This window comes from Dendrobates tinctorius, unplaced genomic scaffold, assembly GCF_039654945.1.
Source record: "Dendrobates tinctorius isolate UK_male_01 unplaced genomic scaffold, ASM3965494v1 ptg000010l, whole genome shotgun sequence".
NCBI lineage: Eukaryota > Metazoa > Chordata > Amphibia > Anura > Dendrobatidae > Dendrobates > Dendrobates tinctorius.
Window position 1 is genome coordinate 6,512,402 of NW_027361678.1, and position 21,039 is coordinate 6,533,440.

The 21,039-nt window shown below is 48.1% G+C and overlaps 1 protein-coding gene across 11 annotated transcripts in view; it reads right to left on the reverse strand.

Moving 5' to 3' along the window:
* Positions 1-21,039, reverse strand: part of KTN1 (kinectin 1) — a 187,246-nt gene that overhangs the window by 91,160 nt on the left and 75,047 nt on the right. For all 11 annotated transcript variants that reach the window (XM_073586046.1, XM_073586010.1, XM_073586073.1 and 8 more), the window contains exons 14-19: positions 19,637-19,727; positions 18,750-18,818; positions 18,161-18,198; positions 17,564-17,654; positions 15,114-15,182; positions 14,915-14,952 (exon numbers count right to left, since the gene is read on the reverse strand). In XM_073586046.1, coding sequence (XP_073442147.1) covers positions 14,915-14,952; positions 15,114-15,182; positions 17,564-17,654; positions 18,161-18,198; positions 18,750-18,818; positions 19,637-19,727 — 396 coding nt within the window. The remainder of the gene's footprint in view (positions 1-14,914; positions 14,953-15,113; positions 15,183-17,563; positions 17,655-18,160; positions 18,199-18,749; positions 18,819-19,636; positions 19,728-21,039) is intronic.

Consider the following 21,039-nt stretch of genomic DNA (forward strand, 5'->3'; position numbering starts at 1 on the left):
TTTCCGCCGTATTGAAACGGCGGAAAGTCCGAAAGGAACGAAACTGACGCCTTGGAGGAGGTCTGCGAGGCTTGGAGTGGAGAAGAGAACTCGTACCTCCGGTAGCGTCCTTAATAATCTGATCCAATTGTGATCCGAAGAGACGCACTCCCTGAAAAGGTAGATTGGTCAGAGACTTTTTAGAGGACAAGTCCGCCTGCCAGGCCTTGAGCCAAATTGTACGTCGGATTGCCACGATGTTACTTGACGCCTGAACTGCGCAAGATGCGGCATCCAGGGAGGCAGAAAGCAGATAATCCCCCGCATGGGAAATCTGATTGGCGAGATCGGCCAAATGCTCTGGTCGTGCCTTATCCAGAATGCCCTGCCGAAGGTCGTCTGCCCAAGTGGATATGGCCTTTGCTGCCCAAGAAGAAGCAAAGACTGGACATACCGCTGACGATGCCGCTTCGAAGGCAGATTTTGCTAGAGATTCTATGATCCTATCATTAGAATCTTTTAGAGACGCCACACCTGACAGCGGAAGGACCGTATTATTAGAAAGTCTGGACACGGGAGGGTCCACCGAGGGAGAAGCGGCCCAGTTGTCCGTGAGCTCTTTAGCAAACGGGTACAGTACGCCGAGACGCTTTCCTCTTTGAAAGCGTCTGGTCGGATCTACTCTCTCCCTTGTAAAAATCTTTCCAAACTCAGAATGGAAGGGAAACACCCTGGATGGTGTTTCCGCCCGTCTGAACGAAACCTCCTGATCTGAGGATTTCGCAGGGGCGTCAGCGATGTCAAAGGTATGGTGAATCGCAGCAATGAGGTTTTGCACCGTAACCTTCATGTTCGCATCCTGGTCCGAATCCAGCTCTAAGACCCCTTCCGATTCCGAAAGCGCTTCGCCTGACTCGGGAGAGGAGGCCCGAGAGGGAGACTGCTGGGGACTATGGGGTGAGGTAGGACGAGGGGAGGACTCCGCCTGGAGGTCCTGCCTGGGCCTCTTGCAACTGCTGCTGGCTGGCTCAGATGGGACGTCCTGAGACGTGCTGGGTCCCGCCGAAGCTCCCAAGGGCAACTTGTCCAGAACGGCTACTAGGGACTGAGACACCTTGGTGAGGTCTGCCACTGACTGTGATAGAGAGGAGGCCCAGCCTGGCATGGGGGGCTCACTCACCACTGGGGCTATGGATGGCTCCTGAGCGGCGTCGGGCTGGATTGGATTGCTACAGTCCAGGCAGAGGGGAGTGGACTGACCTGAGGGAAGTTTGCGATTGCAAGAAGAGCACGCAAAGTACTTGACTAAGGTGCCAGAGGAGGCAGGGGGACGAGCGCGGTCAGACTTAGAATTAGACATACTGACGGACAGTCACTGAAGCCTTGCCGGAAGGTTGGGGGACAGGAGGCAGAGGAGGGTGTCAGTCTGCAGTATGCAGAGCTACTCACGGTCCGGTGTCCTATCGCAGCTTCCAATAAATGGAGATGCACGGTTCGTCCGGCTTGCAGGGGCACGGCTGAGGGAACAGCGTCCGGCTGACAGGCTGTGAAAATGGCGGCAGCCAGAGAGGAGCCGAGCAGGAAGCGCGCGCTTTCCTGCAGATGCAGAGGAGGGAGGTAGGCGGGGCTAGGCGCCGATGATAAAAATGGTGCCGCCCGCTAAGATGGTAGGTGGGAGGGACGGCGCCGCCTCCGGGACACTCAACCTGAGGGGAGAAGGCCGTGGGCGGGCTTAGAGCGGGCGGGAAGGAAGCCCGCCCGAGGATGGAGGCGGGGGGCGTGGCCGCGACGCCGGACAAGGCCCCAGATGAAGCCGGGGCCTGGATTAGAAGAGGCGGCCGCCTGTCAGCACAGGGCGGCGCGGAGGCGTCGCAGAACCGCCGTGGTGGCCGCTACTGAGGACAGCTAGGGCCCGGCAGAGGGGGGGGGGGGAAGAGCTGTCCGATAACCAGCCAGGGCCCAAATAGCTGCAGCGGCCGCCTGGAGACGACGCGGAGGCGTCGCAGCACTGTCACAGCGACCGCTGCCGAAGAATCCATGGAATGGCCTGGCGTGGAATCCGCAGGGGAGAATGGGACTCAGGTCTCATACTTACCCTCCTGATCCGTTTCATCCAGCGTACTGTTTCAAGGAGAGTATCCTGCGCCTCAACCGACCGACCGGCTCTGGTAGGCGAGTGGGTGGGAGACGGGGAGCGAGGACCATCTGGAACGCCACATCCATGTTAGGGGTCTTGGTCCTGCTGTAGACTTATGAGGATACGGGGTGGCAGTACACGCCGTACTCATAGTCTCTTTGTGGGACTACAGATGTGACTATTCACACTGTATCCCTCCGGAAAAACCTGAAAAGAAACGACGCACATCGAGGTAGATATGGGTCTAATCAAAGACCCGTGTCCACCTCCTACTGACACTAAGCTAAACTGAGGAACTTCCTGCCGGTCGGTGGGGTGTATACGGCGGAGGAGGGGCTAACCTTTTTTTGTGCATAGTGTCAGCCTCCTAGTGGCAGCAGCATACACCCATGGTCTCTGTGTCCCCCAATAAGGCGAACGAGAAATAGAGGTTATCACAGCACACCTGCTTCTCCTGTACAATGACTGATATCACCTGCTGTAAATGGAGGATCCTGTGTTCTCATGTTTATACACTCCCTGACAGAAGTTATGTAAAAATAAAATAAATTGGCATCAATGCAGAAATAGTGATCATTTAATGGACACAGAATGGTCAGATTTTGGCAAGACAAAAGATTTTTCGCCTGGTCATATAATGCACCCAATCCTAGTTTACATCCTCACCTGTGCTCAGTAAATGATCGGTTAATTAGTGGGTGAGTATAATAAGAAACCCAACACCTTCACTTGAGCTGCAACTTGAGCTCTGACTACATGCCAAAAATCCACCCTGCGACCAAAGCCTGGATTATCAAGAGGCTGAAGACCAGATCCACTGCAAAGGTGGCTGGCATCTTTAATATGGTATGCATTGCTGAATTCCACCCCTCTCTCCCATGCTCCTGAATGCCCCATGTGAACTGCATTGTATTTTATATGGTATGCATTGCTTACCCATCTTCTTGTATCCATAATTGTACTCCATTCTTGTTATCTTTGCCACACATCTAAGTGGTCTGTATATCCCCTTCCACCTTTTAGGACCTCTGCTTAAGGCTGTGTTCACACACAGCGTTTTGCTAGCTTTTTTTGCGGTTTTCACTATAAAACCGCTAAAAATAAGCTTCTCAGTCATTTCTATGCATTTTGCACTTTTTGTGCACATTGATGCGTTTTTTTACCGCGAAAATACCGCATTGCGGTAAAAAACGCAGCATGCGAATTAATTTTGCGGAATTTTCCGCGGTTTTGGCTTCTTTCATGCGTTTTGAAACCACTGCGGAAAAAACCGCATCGAAAAAAACGCATCAAAACCGCGCAAAAACCGCTGCGGAAAAAATAGGTGTGGTTTCTGGGAAGGGAGTCAGGTTTTCAAGCAGAAATTTTCTGCTACGTGTGCACTTAGCCTAACTCTCTGCATTTGGCCTGGGCAGTCACACCCCACTTTCACTCACACCCAATTGTCTTTAGCTGCACATATATTCAGCACCATGGGTCTGCTCCAGACGTAGTCGGCTCCATCTATTTCAAAATCCATGTTTCAAAGTACAGATTTCTAAGTACAATACTCTGAATTAGACTAGAATTGGTCTGGAATTGACTGTAAGGTAACGGACTATAACACCACAACAATGTTTCGCCTTCTTTTTACTATCACCGCCATGCTACTCCATTTCTCCTTAACTCCTGCAATCCCTCCACGCAGTAAGGAACTAGTCATTTCTCCCTCCATCCTTCCCAGCCATCTCACCTCTTCGTCACAACTCTTCCTCCACATACAATCCTTTTTCTCCAGACACACACGGCCACATCATGTCCTATCCTGCTTCCACCTTCTAATCCTCTGTCTATGACTCCTCATTGCTGGCGACACATCCCCAAATCCTGGCCCTCCTCAACACATCCCTACACTCACTTATATCACTTCTATCCACCCCGGCTGCCTCTAAACTTCTATCACTCACGGCTTCCCTCGGCCTCACTCAGTGGTCCTCTGCGGCCACTCACAAAGATGGTCACACGCTGGACCTTATCTTCACCCGTCTGTTCCCTCACTAATCACAATAACTCACCCCTCCCCCTGTCTGACCACAACCTACTGACATTCTCTTCCCTCTCCTCAGCGCAACCCCCGCTCCATAAACTTGCTCACCCTCGCAGGAATCTCAAACACCTCAATTTACAATCACTCTCTAAAGCCCCCTTTACATTTAGCGATGCACCAGCGTTCCCAAAAACGATACGACCCGGTCAGGATCGCTGGTGCATCGCTAAATGGTCGCTAGTGAGCTGCCAAACAGGCAGATCTCACAGCGACGCAGCAGCGGTGTCGTTACTTACCTTTCAAACGCGGCGATGATGACGTCCTCCCGCCCGCGTCCACGCGTCGCTAGTCGGCGCCAGCAGGAAGCGGCCGACGAGAAATGGACGTGGACGATCTTGTGCGATCAGCGATAGTCAGCGGGGGAGCCGGTCAGAGGTTAGTATCACACATAGCAATATCGCTGCTGCGTCACAAAATCGGTGACGCTTTAGCGATATTGCTAGCGATATCACTATGTGTAAAGCCCCCTTTACAGACATAGCTTCCCTTCATGATGCAGATGCTGCTGCCACTTTTTTTTTTTTTTTTAACACCACAATAACAGCAACACTTGATTCGGCTGCTCCCCTCACGCAGAGCAAAACTCGAATAATGACCAGCCTGACCAAACAACTGAGATGGGTTTCTGGGGCCTCTGAGCGGAGATGGAAGAGAACCCATTCTACTGAGCACTTCAGCACATACAAGCAGTCCCTTGCCAGCTTTAAGTCCACGCTCTCTGCCGCAAAACAAACTTACTTCGCATCTCTCATATCCTCCCTGTCTCACAACCCTAAACAGCTCTTCAACACTTTCAATTCTCTACTCCGTCCCACAGCACCTCCTCCCCCTCCTCTGATTTCTACTGAAGACTTTGCCTCCTTCTTTAAGCAGAAGATCGACACGATCAGACAAAACTTTGGCCCGCAGCCCCCAATGCCCCTCATAGCCGCTCAGCCCTGTTCTGCAAAAGCCAGCTTCTCCACCATGACAGAAGATCAGCTCTCCACCCTTCTGTCAAGATCACACCTCACCACTTGTGCCCTCGACCCACTCCCGTCTCACCTCATCCCTAACTTGGCCACAGTCTTCATCCCATCTCTAACACACCTCTTCAACTTTTCACTTACAAATGGTGTCTTTCCCTCATCCTTCAAACATGCCTCAATCACACCCATCCTCAAAAAGCCCCCCCTTGACACATCCTCTGTGTCTAACTATCGCCCGATATCTCTTCTCCCTTACGCCTCAAAACTACTGGAACAGCATGTATATCTTGAACTGTCCTCCCACCTCTCCTCCTGTTCCCTCTTTGATCGGTTACAATCTGGCTTCCGACCGCATCACTCAACTGAAACTGCCCTAACTAAAGTCACTAACAACTTACTAACCGCCAAGAGCGACACTACTCTGTCCTCCCTCTCCTGGACCTGTCCTCTGCCTTCGACACCGTAGACCATTCCCTCCTGCTACAGACTCATCTCTTGGCATCACAGACTTGGCCCTATCCTGGATCTCATCATACCTAACAGACCGAACATTTAGTGTCTCCCTCTCACACACCACCTCCTCACCTCGCCCCCTTGTCTGTTGGTGTTCCTCAAGGCTCTGTCCTAGGACCCCTACTATTCTCCATCTACACCTTTGGCTTGGGACAGCTCATAGAATCCTACGGTTTGCAGTATTACCTCTATGCCGATGACACGCAGATCTAACTATCTGGACCCAGCCTCGCCTCCTTACTGACTGAAATCCCACAATGTCTGTCTGCTATCTCAGCCTTCTTCTCTGCTCGCTTTCTCAAACTGAACATGGACAAAACAGAATTTATCATCTTTCCCCCATCTGACTCTACCCCTCCACCAGACCTATCCATCAATGGCTGCTCTCTTTCCCCAGTCCCGCACGCTCGGTGCCTTGGAGTGATCCTCGACTCTGCGCTCTCTACCAAACCACATATCCAAGCCCTCGCCTCCTCCTGCCGCCTCAAACTCAAAAATATTTCCCGGATCCGCTCATTCCTCAACCACAAAAACACTAGTGCATGCTCTTATCTCCCGCCTCGACTACTGCAACCTCCTACTCTCTGGCCTCCCCTCTAGCACCGCTCCAGTCCATCCTAAACTCTGCTGCCCGACTAATCCACCTGTCTCCCCGCTATTCCCCAGCCTCCCCCCTATGCCAGGCCCTTCACTGGCTTTCTATTGCCCAGAGGCTCCAATTCAAAACCCTAACCATGACATACAAAGTCATCCACAACCTGTCTCCTCCATACATCTGTGACATGGTCTCTAGGTGCCTACCCGCACGCAATCTTCGATCATCTCGAGATCTCCTTCTCTACTCCCCCCTTATCTCTTCTTCCCACAACCGCATACAAAACTTCTTCTGTGCTTCCCCCATACTCTGAAACTCTCTGCCGCAACACATCAGACTCTCAACATCAATGGAAACCTTCAAGAAGAACCTAAAGACCCACCTGTTCGGACAAGCCTACAGCCTGCAATGATCCTTGGTCTACTGAACCACCTGCTCTACCCTCTCCTACTGTATCCTCACCCATCCCTGTAGACTGTGAGCCCTAACGGGCAGGGTCCCCTCTCCTTATGTACTTGTGTGTCCCTTGTCTTACACATGTTTATTATACTTGTCTATACTTCCCCTTTTCACGTGTAAAGCGCCATGGAATATATGGCGCTATATAAATGCATAATAAAAGTACAAAGAATTAAAAAAAATTCGAAGAGACTGGAGATGTGTTTGACAAGCCCAGGTCTGGCAGACCCCATAAGACAACTGTTCAGGAGGAACGTTTGTTGGTTAGCAAATCCAAAGCAAGCCCCTCTTCCACTGCAGCAGAGCTCCAACTGGCCTGGTCACCAAGTCTCTGTGTCAACTAGAACAGCTTGTAGGATTCTGTCTCGAAATGGCCTCCATGGTCGAATCAGTGCCCAGAAGCCAGCACTAAACAAAATGCAAATAAAAAACCGTGTGGAATTTGCAAAGGCACACAGCCTGCTAAACAAATGGACGCTGGAAAAGTGGCAGAAGGTGGATTTCTCTGATGAATCTTCAATAGAATTATACCACAGCCGCCGCAAATACTGCAGGAGACCTACTGGAGCCCGTATGGATCCAAAATACACCCAGAAAACAGTTAAATTTGGTGGTGGAAAGATCATGGTCTGGGGTTACATTCAGCATAGGGGTGTGCAAAACATTTGCAAGGTGGAAGGCAATATCAATAGCCTAAAGTTCCTCTAGGCAAAAAACAGGATTTTGGTTGCTTATCGTAAAATCTGTTTCTCAGAGTCTTCATTGGGGAACACAGGAACCGTGGGGGTGTGCTGCTGTCACTAGGAGGTTGACACTATGCATGGAAAAAAAGTTAACTCCGCCTCCACAGTATACACCCCTCCGACCGGCTGTAGGACTCATGCAAGTCATCATATATTCATTACACGTAACAAAATCATGGGAGGGCGCTGTGTCCCCCAATGAAGACTCTGAGAAACAGATTTTATGGTAAGCAACCAAAATCCTGTTTTCTCCTTCATCTCATTGGGGGACACAGGAATCGTGGGACGTCCAAAAGCAGTCCCTGGGGTGGGAAAAGAAACTTCCTTCAGGTCGGAGAACTCACCACTACCCCCTGCAAGATTCTTCTGCCTAGGCTGGCGTCCGCTGCAGCATAGGTATGGACCTTACAGAACCTTGAAAAGGTATGCATGGATGACCATGTGGCAACCTTGCACAACTGCATGGCTGATGCCCTGTTGTGTACCGCCCAGGAGGCGCCCACCGCCCGGGTTGAATGGGCCTTGACCCCAGCAGGGGACATCGTGTCCTTTACCCGGTAGGCTTCCAGAATTGCCATTCTGATCCAGCGGGCAATTGTTGCCTTAGAGGCCAGCAGGCCTCTTCTCACCCCATTGGGGATAGCAAAGAGTGAGTCCGCCTTCCTGAAAGGAGCGGTACTGGTCAGATAGATCCTTATCGCCCTGACCAGGTCTAGCTTATGCAAAGAACGCTCCAGAGGATGGGTTGGAGCAGGACAAAATGACGGAATGATTATATCCTCGTTCAGGTGGAAGGCCGATACCACCTTGGGAAGAAAGTTAGGAGGAGGCCGCAAAACAACCTTGTCCTGGTGCATAATTAGGAATGGAGGACGACTGGACAATGCCGCTAATTCTGAAACCCACCTAATAGAGGCGATGGCTACGAGAAATACCACCTTCCAGGACAACAAAGACATGGGAGCTTCCTGTAGGGGTTCAAAGGGTGAACCTGTCAAGGCTTCCAAGACCAAGTTAAGATCCCATGGAGCCACAGGGGATCTGTAAGGAGGGGCTGCATGTACCACTCCTTGCAGAAAGGTCTTAACCTGTAAGGGGGAGGCCAAATTCTTTTGAAAAAGAATAGAGAGAGCAGATACCTGGCCCTTCAAGGAACTTAGGGCCAGACCGCCATCTAACCCTGCCTGGAGAAAAGCTAGGACAGAAGGCAGGGAACAGGGCATAGGTGTCACCTGATTAGACTCACACCAGCCAAAATAGGCCTTCCAGGCTCGATAACAGACCCTGGAAGAGGAAGGCTTCCTAGCCTTGATCATTGTATTAATGACTCGGTCCGAAAAACCCGCTGCTCTCAGTATTGTGGTTTCAAAAGCCATGCCGTCAAACTGAGCAACCGAGAATTCGGCTGGTAACACAGCCCCTGAGCAAGGAGATCTCGTCTGTTGGGGAGTGACCAGGGGGTGCCTGTGAGAAGATTGATAATTTCCACGAAACAGGCCCTCCTGGGCCAGTACGGGGCGATCAATATGACCGACACCCTTTCCGCCTTGATCTTCTTTAGCAGCCTGGGCAGGAGAGGAAGGGGAGGGAACAGGTAAGGGAGTCTGAACTTTGTCCAGGGAATGACCAGTGCGTCGACCCCTACTGCTAGAGGATCGCGGTATCTTGAGACAAACTGTTGGACCCTTCTGTTCTGTCGCGACGCCAGGAGGTCCACATCTGGAGTCCCCAATAGCTGGCATATCTGACGGAACACTTCCTGGTGTAAGGACCATTCCCCTGCCGCGAGCCCCTCCTGACTGAGGAAGTCGGCGGCCATGTTGTCTGTGCCGGGAATGTAAACTGCCGAAACTGCCGGGATTGCGGTTTCTGCCCAGTTGAAGATTCTGGATACCTCGGCCAGTTCCCGGGGACTTCTGGTTCCCCCTTGGTGATTGATGTATGCCACCGCCATGGCGCTGCCTGTTTGAATCCGGACTGGCTGGTTGTTGAGGTATCTTTCCCAATGTAGAAGTGCTAGAAAGACCGCCCTCAGTTCTAGAATGTTGATTTATAGTGAGGATTCTTGCCTCGACCATCGTCCCTGGACAGTCAGGTGGCGGAATACCGCACCCCAGCCCAGGAGACTGGCATCTGTAGTTACTACTTTCCAGTGGACAGGGGGAAAAGGCCGTCCCAGATGAACAAGGGGGGAGGTCTGCCACTACTTGAGGGACTCCCTGGTCTGAATGGAAGGGAGGAAGGGGCAATCCAGCGAAGAGATGGACCTGTCCCATTGAAGGGGGATGTTCCTCTGCAGTATCCTGGAACGGAACAGGGCAAAAGGTATTGCCTCTGAAGCTGCCACCATTCATCCCAGAACTCTCATGGCAGCGTGAAAGGATAGAAGCCGGAATTTCAACAGAGAGCGAATTCCCTGCTGGAGGGTAATCCACTTTCCTTCTGGAAGAAAGACCCTTGATCGGCGGGTGTCGATTAACATTCCTAAGAATTCTAGGCGTTGTGTTGGCGTTAAGTGGAATTTCTCCCTGTTTATGATCCAACCAAACCGGGATAGCGCATTTAAAGCTACCGCTAGATTTTCCTTGGCCTGGGCGATGGAGGGCGCCTTGACGAGAATATCGTCGAGATATGGTACCAATATTATGCCTCTGACCCTTAATATAGCTACCATTGCTGCCGTAACCTTTGTAAAAATTCTGGGGGCTGTTGCCAGCCCAAATGGCAGGGCCACAAACTGGAAATGCTGCTTTTGGACAGCAAAACGCAGAAACCGCTGATGTCCCTGAAAATTCCTGATCCTCCATAGACGCAATTACTGACCGAATCGATTCCATCCTGAAATGGCGTAAGCGGACCCATGTGCCTTTTGAGGTCTAGTATGGGACGAACTGAGCCATCTTTTTTGGTATCACAAACAGGTTTGAGTAAAAGCCGGTAAAACGTTCCTGCTCGGGAACGGGGACGATTACTCCTGCGTTGAGGAGAGAGTCGATTGCCGCAAAAAAACCTAGAGCCATAGCAGCGTCATTTGGTGGCTGCGATAGAAAGAAGCGATCTCGCGGAAGCGCGTTGAAGTCTATCTTGCATCCTGTTGATACTGCCTCTTTTACCCAGATATCCTCTACTGAATTCTGCCAGACATCTCTGAAGAGGACAAGGCGGCCTCCTAGTCTGGGAGAGGTACTGGGAAGGGATTTGGACTCCCTGCTGGCGTCAGGCTGAAGTGGCTCTGCCCGGCCCTGACCTGTTAGCTCTGCTGTTGGAACTGCGGGAATGCCACGACGGGGTGGCCCGAAATGATACCTTCCTCCTATCTCTCGGTGCTTGCGACCTCTGCGGGCCCTGAGCATAAGTGCCTGTCGCTGGGGTACGGCAAAAGGGCTGAAAGGGCTGAGCCCTACGTTTGAAAACATATCGACGAGGTTTGGTCTGAGGGAGAAGGGAGCTGGTACCCCCCCGTTGCATCCTTAATGATTTGATCTAACATTGACCCAAAGAGCCGGGTGCCCTGAAACGGCAGATTGGTCAGTGATTTCTTTGAGGACAAATCAGCCTGCCAAGACTTTAGCCAGACCGTCCGCCGGACAGCTACCATGTTACTGGATGCTTGAGATGCGCAAGACGCAGCATCCAGGGCTGCTGATAACATATACCTCCCGGCATGAGAGATTTGATCTGCGAACTCCGCCAGTTACACTGGTGATGCCCCGGCCAATATGCCCTGTCTAAGCTGTTTGGCCCATTCTGTAACAAACTTAGCTACCCAGGCTGAGGCGAAGGCTGGACACAATGTAGCGGGGCTGCTGCCTCAAAGGCGGATTTTGCCAGAGATTCTATACTCCTATCATTGGGATTTTTTAGGCTGTGTGCACACGCTGCGGATTAGGTGCGGATTCATCTGCGCGTGAAACCGCAGGTCAAAAGACCTGCGGTTTTCCTGCGGATTGCTCTGCGGTTTTGCCCTGCGGTTTTTCATCTCCTCAAATGGAGGAGATGGCAAACCGCAGGAGAATCCGCAGAAAGAATTGATATGTCAATTCTTTCTGTGGATTGAAAACCGCAGATAATCCGCGCGGAAAATTCCGCACCGTCTGCATTGCGGTTTTTGATTCCCATAGGGAATCATGGTACTGTACACCGCAGCAGAAACTGCTGCGGGTCCGCAGCGGCCAAAACCGCTGCGGAACCGCAGCAAAATCCGCAGCGTGTGCACACAGCCTTAGGGCTGCCCCACTGGCGAGTGGGAGGACTGTATTGGTAGCGAGTCTGGACACTGGTGGGTACACCGAAGGGGAGGCGGTCCAGTTGGCGGTGAGATCGGGAGAGAAGGGATATAGAATCCCAAAACGATTCCCTCTCTGAAACCGCCTGGTTGGGTTTTCCCTTTCCCTGGCCAACACTTCCTCAAAGTCCTTGTGGGAGGCAAAGACCCTAGAGGGGGACTTATGAAGCTTAAATGAAAAAAAGCCTGATCATTAGGTTTTGATGTGGTGTCCCCAATGTTAAAAGTCTCATTGACTGCGGCAATGAGGCAGTGAACCATATCCTTGATCTGGGACTGTTCTGGCGCGTACTCAGAACCCTCCTCTGAGTGTGTCTCTGATAATGCCTCGCCTGATACCAGGGATGAGGACCGGGAGGAGGCAGACGGCCAGAGGAATTCTGACAGTGTGATAGAGTGAGACGGGGACCTGGGTTGGTGGTCCTGTCTAAACCTTTTACGGCCTCTAGAAGGCCCAAAAGGTGGCTCCTTTGGTGCTCCTGTGTCCACTGAAGTGGCAATCTGTTAAGCACCGTTACCAAGGTCTGTGATACCTTGGTAAGGTCGGCCACAGACTTAGATAAGGAAGAGGCCCATCCTGGACACTCGCTGTCTCCGGTGGCGATGGATGGCCCCTGGATGGTAGGCAAGGTGGCTTCCTCCTGCTCCAGGGGTAATGTGGGAGCCCTGACAGGCAAAGCGGGGGGGCTGCACCTGCTCTATAGCATAGGTGACACCGTAGGGCTGCTGCAATCTGAGCAGAGTGGCGAGGGCTGACTTGAAGGAAGCCTGACATTGCATTTGGTACATACAAAATATTTGACCAAGGTCACTAAAGCGGATGAGGAGGAGCGGGACTGCTCTCCCTTGGGCATACTGACAGGTTTTACCTGGTGCCGACCGTCGGGGGTAGAGCGCGGAGTGAGTGAGCAACCTGTAGTGCAGTACTCACATACCCACGACCTGTGTCCCTGCCGCACCTGCCGCCTGAAGGCTGATGAGAGAGAGAGAGAGAGAGAGAGAGAGAGAGAGACACAGACACACACACACACACACACACACACACACACACACACACACACACAGAGAGAGTGAGGTGAACAGCCCTGCCACTGCCTAGAAGCCATATGAAATCCCCGCCCGGAAGTGGTGGGCGGGGCCCTGCTCTGGCCTCCTGGAGCACCAAGATGGCGCTGGTACAGAACGAGGAAACCGGGGGGGGGCAGAGCCTGCCGGGAGCCGGAATCTGGCGACGGCTGAGCTGGGCTCCTGCTGGAGCCCAGGGCCATAACGCTGCCACAGGAGGAGGCTGGAACCGCGCAGCACCGCGTGCTTGAAAGTAAGTGTTGGCTCTTAAACTAAGTATAGAGCCATGGGCTGCAAGCCAGAGTGCTGATTACAGCGGTCACATTCAGCCAGTGCGGCTGGTGAGCAGATCATACAACGCTGCAGCCTCTTACCTCCAGTTCACCCCGTAACAGGGTTCGGTTTACCTGCATGAAAAGATTGCTGTCCCAAACCTTTTCTGCAGGGCGTCTCTCTCGATCATCAGGCTCTGGTGGGCGAGTGATGGGAGACGAAGGTCAGGACCAGGAGCTGCCACCTGAACACGAGTCCTGTGTTAGGGGATAGGGTCCTGCCCACGGGACTCATGAGGATACGGGGTGGCAGTACACGCCGTACTCATAATCCCGGTGTGGGAATACAGATGTAGCATATCTACTCTATATCCCTCCATGGTTACCTGAAAAGGAACGATGCACATTGAGGTAGGCATGGGTCTGCGAGAGACCTCTGTCCACCTCCTGCTGACACTAAGCAAAACTGACTGTCCCACAGCCGGTTGGAGAGGTGTATACTGTGGTGGCGGAGTTAACATTTTTTTCATGCATAGTGTCAACCTCCTAGTGACTGCAGCACACACCCCCGGTTCCTGTGTCCCCCAATGAGACGAAGGAGAAAAGATCAAGGTGCTCAAGGACTGGCCAGCCCAGTCACCAGACATGAACATCATTGAGCATGTTTGGGGAAGGATGAAAGAGGAAGCTTGGAAGACAAAACCAAAGAATCTAGATGAACTCTGGGAGGATTGAAAGACTGCATACTTTGCTATTCCTGATGACTTCATTAATAAATTGTATGAATCATTGTTGAACCACATAAATGCAGTCCTTCAAGCTCATGGAAGTCACACAAATTATTAAATATGACTACTACCACCACAACTTCATTCACCAATGTTATGTAACATATATTTGTATTTTAAGTTAATTATTTGTTTGAATATCACATTACTTTCTGTAGCCGACAAAACTTTTGTCTTGCCAAAATCTGACCATTCTGTGTTCATTAAATGATCAATATTTCTGCATTGATGCCAATTTATTTTCTTAACCTAAACCACCTTTCTGAGGGTTTCAGCTTTCAAAAGAATAATTTGCACAACCAATGGATGAATTTAACGTCAGGTTATAAGCTTTTATTTACATAACAAGGATAAGCGATAACTTCTGTCAGGGAGTGTATGAGGTTTTATCAATCATTGTACAGGAGGAGGTGAGCTGTGGCATCACCTATTGTGAATGGTGGCTCCTGTGTTATCTACTGTATATATTAGTATTATCAGTCATTGTACAGGAGGAGGGAGGAGAAGGAGGAGGTGAGCTGTGACATAGCCTATTGTGAATGGTGGATCCTGTGTTATCTGCTCTATATAGATCTTATCAGCCAATAAAATTATGATGAGACAGCGGAAAATATTTTACAGAGGTAAAATAAGGCCTTGGAGCAAGACAGAAAACTGCAAAATTTTTAATTTGTGTTCACACTTTTTCAAATAACTAGATTTAAAAAAAAAAAAACATAATGCCATGCATGTAAAATAAGAATGGGATTTCAAGCTAAGCTATTTTAGATGACTCATTTCCTTTATAGTTAGATGACAACTCCGTTTTCGAGATAGGATTCTTGTGGCTCAGGTTAGATAGGCTGTTCGGGAACCAGGAAAGCTGGGTGACAATCGGGGAGAAGTGTGTGCAGTAATCCCAGTCATCATCCGTCTCTACAAATAACTCGAGAGATTTCAGCTGTCCACACCCATTTAGAAGTGGAGCACCCACATAGAATAGTATTAGTATTGATGCTACTAACGCAGCCTGTTAAACACATACCTCCTCTCCAATTTTTCCAGCGACTGAGCAGCAGCAGACTGAAACAGAAAATACATACACTATTATAATCTCCTGGTAACACACAGAGTATAGAAAGGGAAGGAAATGGCCAGTGAAAACTGAGGTAAAGGACTGATCACCATACAAACAGAGGCACAGATTACAGGGGTGGCAGACTTTCAGAGAATTCCCTCCTTACCTGTCCACTCTTTTCAGCAAGAACACCCTGCAGCTCAGCCTTTAGTGATATGTTTTCTCTCTGTAGTGTCTGAAAGAGATTGAGATGTCAATGTGACGAGTTCATCGGTCATAAAAGGACTGAAAACAAAGGTAAGAAAATATTTAAAAAAATGCCTTCTCTAAGCGCATACTATGTGGAGACCACTCTCAGGAGTGGACCCTTTGCAGATGCCCAAACATTAACCCCTTCATGACCCAGCCTATTTTGACCTTATTGACCTGGCCATTTTTTGCAATTCTGACCAGTGTCCTTTTATGAGGTAATAACTGAGGAACACTTCAACGCATCCTAGCAATTCTGAGACTGTTTTTTCGTGACATATTGGGCTTCATGTTAGTGGTAAATTTAGGTAGATAATTTTTGCGTTTGTGAAAAAAACAAAAATTTGGCGACAATTTCGCAATTTTCAAATTTTTATTCTGTTAAACCAGAGCGTTATGTGACACAAAATAGTTACTAAATAACATTTCCCACATGTCTACTTTACATCAGCACAATTTTGGAAACAATTTTTTTTTTTTTGTTAGGAAGTAATAAGGGGTTAAAAGTTGACCAGCGATTTCTCATTTTTACAACAAAATTTAAAAAAACATTTTTTTAGGGACCACCTCACATTTGAAGCCACTTTGAGGGGTCTATATGGCAGAAAATACCCAAAAGTGACACCATTCTAAAAACTGCACCCCTCAAGCTACTCAAAACCACATTCTAGAAGATTATTATTAGCCTCAGGTTTTTCATTTTTACATGGACAACAGGATAAAATGGATCCTAAAATTTGTTGGGCAATTTCTCCAGAGAACACCAATACCTCATATGTGGTCATAAACCACTGTTTGGGCGCATGGCGGGGCCCGGAAGGGAAGGAGCGCCATTTGACTTTTTAAATGGAAAATTAGCTCCAATTGTTAGCCGACACCATGTCGCGTTTGGAGAGTCCCTGTGTGCCTAAACATTGGCGCTCCCCCACAAGTGACCATATTTTGGAAACTAGACCCCCAAGGAACGTACCTAGATGTGTGGTGAGCACTTTGAACCTCCAAGTGCTTCACAGAAGTTTATAACGCAGAGCCGTGAAAATAAAAATTTTTTTACTCAAAAAATGATTTTTTTAGCCCACTATTTTTTATTTTCACAAGGGTAACAGAAGAAATTCGACCCCAAAAGTTGTTGTCCAGTTTATCCTGAGTACGCTGGTACCCCATATGTGGGGGGGGACCACTATTTGAAAACGTCACTACTTCCTTTCCGAACCCCAACGTGTGCCCAAATGCCGACTTGATGGAATGGTCTGTGGGCGTCATGTTACGTTTGCAGAGCCCCTGATGTGCCTAAACAATGGAAACCCCCCACAAGTGACCCCATTTTGGAAACTAGACCCCCCAAGGAACTTATCTAGATGTGTGGTGAGCACTTTGAACCCTCAAGTCCTTCACAGAAGTTTATAACGCAGAGCCATGAAAATAAAAAATCTTTTTTTTTTCCACAAAAAAGAATTTTTTTAGCCCCCAATTTTTTATTTTCCCAAGGGTAACAGGAGAAATTAGACCCCCAAAGTTGTTGTGCAATTTTTCCTGAGTACGCCAATACCCCATATGTGGGGGTAAACCACTGTTTGGACACATCGGGGCTCGGAATGGAGGGAGCACTGTGACTTTTTGAACGCAAAATTGGCTGGAATAAATGGTGGCGCCATGTCGCGTTTGGAAACCCCGTGATGTGCCTAAACAGTGGAAACCTCTCAATTCTAACTCCAACCCTAACCCCAACACACCCCTAACATTAATCCCAACCCTAACCACAACCCTAACCCCAACACACCCCTAACATTAATCCCAATCCTAACCACAACCCTAACCCCAACACACCTCTAACCCTAATCCCAACTCTAACTCTAACCACAAGCCTAACCCTAATCCCAACCCCAACCATAATCTTAACCCTAATGCCAACCTAATGCCAACCCTAATCTTAACCCCAACCCTAATCTTAACCCCAATTCCAACCCTAACCCCAATTCCAACCCTAACCCCAATTCCAACCCTAACCCCAATTCCAACCCTAACAGAAAAATAAAAATATTTTCTTTATTTTATTATTTGTGCCTACCTATGGGGGTGATAAAGGGGGGGGGGGGGGTTATTTACTTTTTTATTTTGATCACTGAGAGAGTTTATCACAGTGATCAAAATGAACGAATGAATCTGCAACCTGTGTGACACTACTACCTTCAGCAGGGACAGTTTGGTTTGCATCTGTATACTGGGAGTTGTATTTTCACCAACGCCAAAGTCTTACGGTTTAGAGACCTCAGCAACAGTTTGGGAATTCCTACTTTTTAGCTTTAACGAACAACTCGTTTAAAGTTTAAAATGTTATTCTCGATTTTTCCAGGACTCGTTCATTACCTTTAGTTCCTCTCCACTGTTTGCAAAATTGGCTTGTTCAAGAGCTACAGCATCCTTCACCTGCCTTATCTCCTTGTCTTTCTCTTCAATGCTGCAAAGACAAAATAGTATGCCTCTTAATGGCGGAGACGGCACAAGGAACATATAAAAGCCATCACTATAAGCAACGTTAATTGACTTCCAGAAATGGATTCCAACTGAGGAAATGAGTCTTAGAAAAGTGCCAAGGTCCCAAGGTGCTAGCCACAGACTACCTCGAATATGGCTCTCCAGAAACCCCCTCAGAAAGTGACTCAGGTGGGACTAAGCGAGGAAAGATATCACCAAAGTTAGGAACATGGATAATACTGATATCAGTGATGTGATGCCCATTCCGTGCAGCAAGATGAGTCTTAAAGGTTGACCTACCCGCTCATCTCCATTTATAGTGGGTGTTAAGAACCTTTACAGTGAGCAAAGAAAAGCTAAATTCACCCATTCTGCTGTTCTTTAAGAAAAATTGGGCCGATCTTCTGAAGTTTCTGTAAAAGCTCTTTTATCACAAAATGCTGGGACCCGGCTTGTACAACATCAATCAACTGCATCAAATCCACTTACGTTTTCTGTAGCTGCTCAGCAATAACAGATGCTGAAGCCTGAAAAATGAAGAATTTTGGTGAAATTTCCATTAATGACCAATACAATTTGACTATTGCACCCCCTGCTTGCAAGCTGGTCACTGACTCCTCATGTTCACCAATATTAATCCAGGTAGTTTTCAGGATCTCGTGATCGCCAATTTATAAACCTAAATACTAATATGTATACCCAAAAGAAAATCCCCCACAAAAAACAAACAAACTGTTTTTCTTATAAAAGTTGTCTCATTCAGGACCCCCATCTAGGGTGCAGATTAGTGCAAACGGCTTCCATTGTGATGGACTCGAGTCATCCTTATGGATCATGTTACAGCTATCAAGTCCTTTAGAAGAGTAAAAGCAGTTTTTAACAGATAGGAAAAACAGCAGATCATCCCGTGTACATCTGGTTTTTGTCACAAAAAAAAAAAAAATTGGAAAGGGCTACGAACCTAAAACTCTGAAGAGGAGAGGGCTAATCTAAGGATGGAAGAGGTCTCACAAACCAAAGGCTTCAGAGCAAGACATCTTGTAGAAGAGTCTACAGACCAGCAGCTTAGTTATCTTACCTGGGCTTGCAATTGTGCAATGTACTTCTGTATTTGAACATTCAGTGATTCATTCTGCTTCCTAAGTTCCTGCAATAAAAAAGAAAAGTGATTACAACATCCTGTTCAACAGATATCCAAACCTGTAAAAAAAAAAAAAAAAAGAGCATTGTATAGTTGCACGTCCTATAAGTAGCATGTCAGGCTTGTCCCTTTCAAACAAGGAAAACTATTACTCCTTATATCCCTGTAAGAGGCCTCTCATACAGCCAAATCAGATTTCATGCTTGGCACTGGAGGAGGGGCAACAACCCGACACATCTGCAATTGAAATTCTAGTTTGGCCTTTATCCCAAGTCATATGGCAAGAATTAAGAGATCGATATTGACTTTTAGGCTTTTAGGATTGCAGCTTCCAATAGGTGGCGCTAGAGTTCAAGTCCTTGTCCTCTCTGAAGAGGAAATTTACATATTTAATTTCCCAGAGTTGCTTTGCATGGCCTATAAGTATCCATACACTGGTATGTTAATCTCAAAGACGTTTGCCCTTACACCCAAAGGTTGTTTTTATGGCACATATTTAAAGAATCATTTTTTAATCATCCAAGTCACATATACAATTAATATATGTTTTTATTTTCCATATCACATGTCCTGGGTATGCATTCAGGAAGATAAAAATAAAGAAAAAAATAATCAAACATTCTGCTGGATTTTAGGAAATATAGAAGTAAAATCAAGAAATCCAACATTTCATTTTGACACTTCCGATACTCCAGAGATGACAGAGCCTACAGGCTCCACCATTCATAATAAGCGAGGATCACAGATCACCTCTGCACAGATCACAGAGCATGCCTAGAAAATTCTCCCACAAGATATGCATGCATATACAACATTTTCCTGACCTTGAGTTCTTCTCCATTATTTGCAGAATTAGCACGCTCAAGAGCCAAGGATTCCTCCTTTTGTTTTAATTCCATTTCCTTCTCTAAAACCCTAAAATGATAACACAGGTTAAGGAGCTAATGGACCATAATCAAGAGGATATTTGCCTTTTAATATATTTTTTAAATAGTTAAGGTACTGTCAAGGAATTATCACAGGTCTTTAATAGTATTGGCCTTCTCTATTGGGCCCTTTTATTCTCCAGGGCCTGGGTGTGCCTGCAACCCTTGCACCCACAATAATTACACCCCTGTCATTGTGTGGCGCCCTGCGTCTTTATCGCCACAAAAGGGTTAAATATGTACTGTTTTGTATGTGTTTTGTGAGAAATGGGAGTTATGCTTTCTCTGCTAGTGACCACAACACACACAATTTGCCTCACTCCCTCACTTGTCTGAAGCTGAGAGCTTTGCAGACATGCCCTAACTGGGAGGGGGAGGGGCCAAGTTGTTATTCTCATGGTGAAGGAGGAAGAATGTCTTGAAGGCCATATTTTAGACATGTGCTCAATCCCGGAGTGACAGTTAAGAAGCATCAGGGACCAGCCCCTAGACCATCCATGCTTTCAGAGCAGGGTGGTAAGCTGAGAGACTGTGTGGATTTATACAACCAACAGCATCGTGTTTTCCCTGGGAAAGACTGCAACAACCTAGGATCAGTGAAGGATAGTGCAAGTGGGAACTTGAGCTGCTCATACACAGGATCCATGCTGCAAGTTGCCAAAGGAGAAATACACAGTGAGTAGAGGCTACATCGGAAGTTTTGGACTCTGCGAAGCCTTGGTCCCAGAAGGGATTAGAATAGCAGGAAGTTACACAGTCACAGCAAGGAAATATAACTCCCATTCTCCAGAGCAGACTGTAACCTGGTGAGGGTTAGTAGAAACTGAAAGAAAAAGAGCGCAATAGGGTCTTACCCGAGAAAAATAAAGATATAAGACAATGATTTATACTCACCCTCTGCAGGAGAGTATCAGGCATAAAGGAACAAAGGTCAGCTTGCTGCACATCCAAATGACCACGCCGTGGCCATAAATCTTCAGATTCAAGCAGGGAATTTTTATGGATTAAACGTGCGCTACCAGACCATCACTCCTCACAAGTTGTGTGGTTAATACATTTATTTCCCTACGCGTTTCAAAGTTAAAAACTTCTTCCTCAGGGGATGACATATCATCCCCTGAGGAAGAAGTTTTTAACTTTGAAACGCGTAGGGAAATAACTGTATTAACCACACAACTTGTGAGGAGTGATGGTCTGGTAGCGCACGTTTAATCCATAAAAATTCCCTGCTTGAACCTGGTGAGGGTTGTAATATCTCCTCTGAACTGCACCTGAACTACAGTAAATGATAAAGTGACTTT